Below are 8,259 nucleotides of genomic sequence, written 5' to 3' on the forward strand. Positions count from 1 at the left end.
TGTTATTATATGAAGTCTCGCATAGCCTGGAATTAGAATAGAGTAGAATATCAATGTTATATATTGGACTCAAGTCCCTTGTTATAATGTGCATCAGATATAAGCACCAAATAGAAACACCCTATGGGCAGGTGGGCCCATGGGTGTGCTAGGGTTTGTAATCCTTATTCTCAAATAATATCTTGGTAGCCGCTCAATGCTCCCGGGGACAAAGACACAATTGGCTGAACCCCGTTAACAAATTTTCTTGTTTCTTCTCTTCTATTTATTCTATGCACATTATTTGATTGCTTGTGGCCAACGCTGTGCAACGATCACTTATGCTTCACCAATAACTATAAAAATATTATGTTTTCAATTATTAACATATGTGCAAATCTGCGGGTAATAATATAAACATGATAATTTTTTACTTAAAAATTAAGGATTATTAACACATAAATAACAGGCTGTAAAAAAATAATAGACTATTAATACACGATGTATTTTTCTTTTAAAATTTAGTTTTTTATCAATAATAATAAAGAATAATATTCATCATTTCTCCCATAATTATGTTAATTAAAACTTTAAAAATTTGAGCTTAGCAGTAATTATTTTTTCATATTGTCACCAACCTAACACATTCCATACTCTATATACTTTTTATTATTAATTATGAAAATATACATTATACAAAAGTGATTATATAATATGGGTATGTACATAGTATTACCAAGAAATCTTTTAGAATGAAAATAAATTAAAAATGAAGTAATATGTGACAAGTGATGATGTGAAATGAATTTAAAACATATTTTTTATGAGACACCACCTCTTTGCATTCTTATTAACATAATAAATTCCTTTTCTATCCTCTCCTTTTCTTTCTTTCTTCTTTCTTTCTTTTTTACTCTCATTTTCAATCTATTTCTCAACAACTAATAATAGAATAATTTTAATTGGAAATAATAAAAAAGTGTATGTACTTAATTTATGAATAAAAAGCATCCTTTATAATTGTTATCCTCATTCCATAATAACCTGAATCTTAATCCAAAATATGCAGTGAAAGTGTGAAAAATGCAAGTTTCCATAGCAGTGCGAGTTCCGAGTTGGTTCTCAAGACGAAAACTCCTTGACGATAAGCTTTGTGACCTTCACAAATGCACTAACCTTCACCACATAAACCAAATCCACGCTCAAATTCTCAAATCCAATCTCCACCATGACCCTTACATTGTTCCTAAACTCATCTCCGCCCTCTCCCTCCACCGCCACCTCATCTCCGCCGTCAACGTCTTCAACCAATTCCCCGACCCCAACGTCCACGTCTTCAACTCCCTCATCCGTGCCCACGCTTCTAACAACTCTCACCCTTCTCATTCCTTCAACGCTTTCTTCGATATGCAATGTTCTGGGCTCCACCCAGATAATTTCACTTACTCCTTTTTGTTGAAGGCTTGTAATTCTTTGTCTCTGGTTCAAATGGTGCATGCCCATGTTGAAAAGCTTGGATTTTACGGTGATATTTTTGTGCCCAATGCGTTGATTGATTCGTATTGTAAGTTCGGGTGTGTTGGAATTCGTGCGGGGATGAAGTTGTTTATGGTGATGGAGGAGCGTGATGTTGTTAGTTGGAATAGTATGATTGGTGGGTTGGTGAAAAATGGTGAGTTGGATGATGCGTGTAAGCTGTTTGATGAAATGCCGAAGAGAGATATGGTTAGTTGGAACACGATGTTGGATGGGTATGCTAAAGCGGGGGAGATGAATAAGGCGTTTGGATTGTTTGAGAGAATGCCGGAGAGGAATGTTATCTCTTGGTCGACGATGGTTTGGGGTTATAGTAAAGCTGGTGATATGGCTATGGCGAGGATGTTGTTTGATAAGTGTCCTATGAAGAATTTGATCATTTGGACGACTATAATATCTGGGTATGCTGAGAAGGGAATTGTGAAGGAGGCGACGGTGTTGTACGATAAAATGGAGGGAGTTGGGTTAAAGCCTGATGATGGGTTTTTGATAAGTATTTTGGCTGCGTGTGCTGAATCGGGAATGCTTGGGTTAGGGAAGAGAATTCATGCTTCTATTCAGAGGTGTAGATTTAGATGTAGCACTAAGGTGTTGAATGCTTTCATTGATATGTATGCAAAGTGCGGTTGTTTGGATGCTGCGTTTGGTATTTTTAGTGGAATGTCTAAGAGAGATTTGGTGTCTTGGAATTCAATGATCCACGGATTAGGAATACATGGACATGGTGAGAAAGCACTTAAGCTTTTCTCTAGGATGGTACATGAAGGTTTTGAGCCAGATAAATATACATTCATTGGCCTTTTATGTGCTTGTACCCATGCAGGCCTTATAAATGAAGGGCGTAATTATTTCTATGCAATGGAGAAAGTATATGGTATTGTTCCTCAAGTTGAGCACTATGGTTGCATGATTGACCTTCTCGGCCGTGGGGGGCATCTAGAGGAAGCTTTTGGGCTTCTCAGTAACATGCCTATGGAACCGAATGTCGTTGTATTAGGTACACTTCTGGGGGCTTGTCGGATGCATAATGATGTAGATCTTGCAAAAGCTGTGTGTGAACACCTGTTTAAGTTGGCTCCATCAGATCCTGGAAACTTCTCCCTTATGTCAAATATCTACGCTCAAGCCGGGGATTGGGTGAATGTTGCCAATGTAAGGTTGCAAATGAAAAGTACAGGAGGCCAAAAGCCTTCTGGGGCTAGTTCCATTGAGGTAGAAGAAGAAGTGCACGAATTTACAGTATTCGACCAGTCACACCCGAAATCAAATGATATATATGAGATGATTGACAGATTGGTACAGGACCTTAGGCAGGTTGGATATGTTCCGAAGGCATACATATAGAGATGGATGAATATGGTTTGGTTGCATCTGAATGCACAGCACAAGTGATGCTTGTAGTTCAAGAAATGAATATGATGAAATATCTATATATCTCGCCGGAAACAGCCTCTCCACTTGCAGGGGTAAGGCTGCATACATCCACCTTCCACAGACCCCGCTAAGTGGGAGCCTCGTGCACTGGACCGTCCTTTATTTTTATATCTTGCGAGTATACTAAAAGTAAAGAAAATGTTGTATTCATTGATGCTGCCCTTACTATGCGAGCATTTTACAATCCTTCTAGTGCTGGCTGGGGAACGTTTTGTAAAAAGAAAATGACCAGATATGCTTCATGTCTATTAGTTGTGCTAAAAAGAAGCTCTTCTTCACATGTATATACTGTGGCAATTCCACTCTACATTCATTTCTCTTGCTAGCTGGAAGATATGAAGATAACTAATTTGTTTAAAGTGCAAGAAGCCACAATAGTTTTATGCCCTTCATCTCTTTCTCTCACCCAAGACAGTAAGAATTCTGAATTCCTACTTTTCTGCAATAAATGTATTTTTTGTATACAGTGGTTCCTTTGTAGATTCTTTAGAATGTGGTTGTTAATCTGACTAACAAACTTGAAACTTGGGATTAAGATTTATTTTTTGCTTTGTGTATTTAAGTGTAAAACTGAATATGTTACTTACATTTTCTAATTTTGTTGGGTAATACATAGAGCCAACTCTTTTTGAGTACTACTAAGGGCATATCTCCTCACCCTTTTGGTAAGGAACTAATCTCTTTCGGGCTGCGTGAGTGACCAGTCTTACACCTCTAAATAACTTTTTTTGCAATTAATATCAAAATCTGTTATACATTCTAACAAGATATGAACTCCATGACCGAAAGTAATAACAGAACTTGGAAGTATTAATTATGTATTAATTTAGTTCTATAAAATAATTTCTCATTGGGCTTTTATTTGGAGAATCAGGTTTCTAATTTTAAATTTGTTAAGATAACAGAATGTTAAATTTTAGAAATAAAAAAGATTCAATGTGGTCATGTGGAGGATAGGAGAGTACTTTCATCAGAAATCTGAAAGGAAGAGAGTATATTCAACATTATTTTTTATTTCTTCTTATTATGAACTCTCAAAACCTTTAATCATTAATTATTGCTAAATTGTCGATAAGAGATGTTAGACTAATCATTAAATCCAACAATAGTCAACTCTGTAGTTTAATGCCGCTATTGTTGTTTTTTATACTGTAGTTTAAGTAAATCTTCATATTCTTTCATACTAGATTTTTTTTTTAAAAAGTGTAAATTTTTTACACTGTCAACTCATTATCCAAATTATATTAATTTTGTTTAAAAGTTAATAGTGATTAATAAATCAATGATAATAATTTATTGACAATGTAAAAACCTCTTATACTATTAGTGTATACATATTAAATCCAAGAAAAAAATAACATATTTCATAACGTGAGCTTAATGGTTGAACTTAAGTAATATATCACTTTTATTAGGATTTGTAGTAGAATTTTGTAGAATGATTCTATAGGAGGATGTATTATTACTATTTTCCCAATAACTTAGATTTAAAAATCCTTCAACCATATAATTAAAGTGACACATAATAGGAGAATTTTAGTTTAATTTGGTAAAAAAAGATAAATATAATTCTTTTTCTATTTTTTTGTTTCTTCAAACAGGTTGTTGGTCTATAATGTTTAATATAATTAAGAAAATAAAATATCTTCTCATTATTAAGAGATAATTTATCTATTTACCTCAATTGATGGTTTGACACATGTCTTATTTCACTTATCTCTAGAAGTTTTTATTTTAAATATAAATAATGAAATAAGAATATAAAAAACTTTTATATCATAAATGAATAGATATTTTCCTGTGGGAAGAAAACAAACAAAGTATTTGTGTAAGGATGTAGAGGCTTATTATATCCTCAAAATGATCAAATGTTAAAAGTTTAATTCTTAGAAGCCACAATTATTGAGATGAACAACCACAAAGTAGAAAGAAAAATAGATAAGTTACAAAAACATTGGCACATAATCTAAAACGATCCTTGATCCATGATCCTGAAAGGTGATGTATGTGTGAAACTATATCCACTGGCCCATACTTTTAACACACCCAACTTGGATATAACCACTTTGTGTGGTTCAGAGTAACCCTCTTTCTACTATACATATTCCTTCAAACTCTCTTCTCTCTTCATTCTCATCTAAACTCAACTCAACATAACAACATGGAAGCTTCTTTTCTCACCCAAAATTCATTCACCAAAACCACTTTTCAACTCATTCCTACAATCAGATCTTCCACAAGATCTTCTCTACAATTCCACTGCAGAAAATTTCAACCATGTATTTTCTCATCTTTTCTCTTCCTCTTGCATGTTAATTTAATCATTCATCATTAAAAATATCTTATTATTGCTAATAATGTTTTGCTCACTCGAATATTGTATCACTTGATGGGGAATAACTTAGATCCGAGAACAGTTTTATGCAATATAATAAATTTGGGTGATAATAAATCGATCTCATATATCTATGCAATTTAACTATCATAATTAAGATTGAAAAATTAGTTAATAGATCTATGATCAATTCAAAAAATCATATGCTTTCATCTTTTTATATATTATATATTTGTGCTGCATTGGGTGTCGTTCTGATCAAATGTTTTATATTAATATATAAAAATAGTAAAAGTATAATATCTAATTATCTTTATATTGTCAATATAAAAATTTATAATTGGGGATCTTCATCATAATTTCAGGGGAGGTCATAATTTACACAAAAAATATGAAATTGTTAGAATATATGTAAATTTTTAATGTAAAGTGAATAAGTTTCTCATGGAACATAGTGACAAATTTAAAGTAACAAACATATAAGAGATATGAGATACTCCTCAGCACAATATAATCTCTTATAAGCATAAATCAGTTTTTCCAATTCTCTCAAATAGAGAATCAAAATAATATAAACTTGTAATTGATGGAACTAATTTATTAAAAGAAAATTGTAAATTATAAAGAGAAACACATGGAAAGATAGAGATAACAAAATTAACAAGAACACACACAGAGAGAGGATACTTACCCTAATAATAACCCAATAAAGTTAATCAATGAAAAAATAGCCTATTAACAAAGAGTGACAACATCAATTAATGAGAATTGATACAAGAAATAAATAAATAGATAAAGTAATTATGTCATGACTTATTAGGGAAATGTGCAAGAAATGAGATATATGATATTTAATATGTTCAATTTTGCTATACTCATAATTGAAAAATAATAATTGAAGAAACAAATTTAAAAAAAGTAAATATGATATTTTTATGGTGAAAAGTAAATATGGTTTGAGTGAGAGAGTTATGAGAAGCTATATTGAATGCTGAGGAAGGGAAGGGGTCATATGATATTGAAGCCTCATAAAGAGTGAGTTGAGGGTTTTGAAGAAAATAATGATTTTTTTTTTGTTCTTGAGTTTTGTTGTTGTCATTTTGAACTATACTATAAAATTATGTCTAGGTTAACTTTGGGAAAAAAATTGATGGGACAGGTGGCCCCACATGCCTCGTACAAGGTCGGTCATTGTTTATATCATCCACATTTATCATTGATCTTTGTTACTTAAATTTAAGACTTAATGATGATTAAATATAAATAATGTATGATATATTGATAATATAAAAACTTTTATATTGTTAGTTGATATAATTTTTCTAAAAGTAATATCATGTAGACTCATTTATTGCTAGTAAATTAATGCATTAAAATTTTAAACAAAGTGTTTCTCTATTGATCAAATTACAGGCTGCCACTTGTCATCCTCATCACCGTCGGATGATGACAAACCAACCCTAAATACTGATTGGCGATCCTTCCGTGCAAAACTAGTAGCGGGTGAACAATTGAAAAAGCCGGAGGAGTCTTCTTCATTGAAGAATAATAATAATCCAGACATTGTTGTAGATCATCCTTCATCACTCATAACCATTGGTGATAAATGGGCTCACCTAATTCATGAGCCTGAAAAGGGTTGCTTACTCATAGCCACTGAAAAGCTAGATGGGGTTCACATCTTTGAAAGAACAGTGATCCTTCTTTTATCAATGGGCCCATTAGGCCCATCAGGGATAATCCTCAATAGATCATCCCTAATGTCCATTAGAGAAACAAGATCAACATCTTTGGATGTAAATGGAACTTTTTCTAGTAGCCCATTGTTTTTTGGTGGGCCATTAGAAGAAGGGTTATTTTTGGTGAGTCCAAAAGAGGGTGATAATGGTATTCACATTGATGAGGTTGAGAAGAGTGGTGTGTTTGAGGAAGTTATAAAGGGATTATATTATGGAACAAAAGAAAGTGTGGGTTGTGCTGCTGAAATGGTGAAGAGGAATATGATTGAGCTTGAAGATTTTAGGTTCTTTGATGGGTATTGTGGGTGGGAAAAGGAGCAATTGAGAGATGAAATAAGAGCTGGGTATTGGACTGTGGCTGCATGTAGTCCAAGTGTTGTTGGGTTGGAGAATGTTGGAAGTATTGGGATGTGGGATGAAGTTCTTGGCTTGATGGGCACAAGGAAGGTTAAGTGAAGCAAATTATATAGTGCTCAAAATGTTGTAAATTATAATATCATGTTTATCCTAATCTTTTGTACTTAATTGAAAATAGCACTTCTAAACTTTTTTTAATCTATAATGGTGTCTTGATTTTAGGTTTTACAATAAATCGAACCAATTCAGTATTAGTTTGAAATTCAACTTGTTATTTAGCTCAATAAATTTGGTTTATGAGCCAATTGAGCCAAACTTGAGTTGAAAATTGAGTTTGTTAAATAAATGAGCTCAATTTGAGTTGGATACAACTCGGTTCGTTAGGTTCATGAGCTAGTTCGGTGTGTTTATTGTTATTATACCATGAACCATGTAGTATTTTTTTATGTTTATATATATATAACCTTTTTGTAGTATTTTAAAAATTAATTAATTCTTTGAGTTGTCCAAATAAACAATTCGAACTGAACTATTCGCGAATTTTAATCGAGTCGAAATTGAGCTAAAAAATAATACGTATCGAACTCGAGTCAAATTTTGAACTGAACAAATCCTTATCGAGCTAAACTCTACTTTGACTTGTTTCTAGCCATACTTGATTTCATGCCCACTTTCTTTACCTACCCATCCTTCCATTCCTTTATAAGTGTTGTCATAATTTGTTTTATTAGAACCAAAAACATCATTCATTTTTTATAACAAAATTGTTATTTTTTTCTATTATACTCTTCTAAATTCATCTCCTTATTTTACTCCATTCTTTTTTCTCTCTTTCCCCAATAATAAAGGTAAGAGTGTCATTCATAAAGAAATAATTAA

At 32.6% G+C, this 8,259-nt stretch overlaps 2 protein-coding genes across 4 annotated transcripts; both read left to right on the top strand.

Annotated features, from left to right (window-relative positions):
- LOC109359065 (pentatricopeptide repeat-containing protein At3g29230-like) lies at positions 1,031–3,256 on the top strand. Its single transcript, XM_019603578.1, has one exon. It carries the CDS (start codon positions 1,063–1,065, stop codon positions 2,857–2,859), a length of 1,797 nt encoding a protein of 598 aa, XP_019459123.1. The 5' UTR covers positions 1,031–1,062; the 3' UTR covers positions 2,860–3,256.
- On the top strand, positions 5,031–7,599 carry LOC109361149 (UPF0301 protein CHU_1773). Of its 3 annotated transcripts, none has more exons than XM_019606482.1 (2): positions 5,031–5,228; positions 6,683–7,599. In XM_019606482.1, exons 1-2 carry the CDS (start codon positions 5,111–5,113, stop codon positions 7,477–7,479), a joined length of 915 nt encoding a protein of 304 aa, XP_019462027.1. In that variant the 5' UTR covers positions 5,031–5,110; the 3' UTR covers positions 7,480–7,599. The 3 variants fall into 3 exon arrangements, with proteins under 3 accessions (XP_019462027.1, XP_019462028.1, XP_019462029.1); XM_019606483.1 differs by having other exon boundaries at positions 5,032–5,228; positions 6,698–7,599; XM_019606484.1 differs by having other exon boundaries at positions 5,180–5,238; positions 6,691–7,599.

Source organism: Lupinus angustifolius, chromosome LG11 (assembly GCF_001865875.1).
Source record: "Lupinus angustifolius cultivar Tanjil chromosome LG11, LupAngTanjil_v1.0, whole genome shotgun sequence".
NCBI classification, from domain to species: Eukaryota; Viridiplantae; Streptophyta; class Magnoliopsida; order Fabales; family Fabaceae; genus Lupinus; species Lupinus angustifolius.

Coding starts and splice junctions, on each gene's coding strand:
- LOC109361149 (XM_019606482.1), top strand. CDS start 5,111: ATGGAAGCTTCTTTTCTCACCCAAAATTCATTCACCAAAACCACTTTT. Junction 5,229..6,682: donor CTGCAGAAAATTTCAACCAT/GTATTTTCTCAT, acceptor AGTGTTTCTCTA/TTGATCAAATTACAGGCTGC.
- LOC109359065 (XM_019603578.1), top strand. CDS start 1,063: ATGCAAGTTTCCATAGCAGTGCGAGTTCCGAGTTGGTTCTCAAGACGA.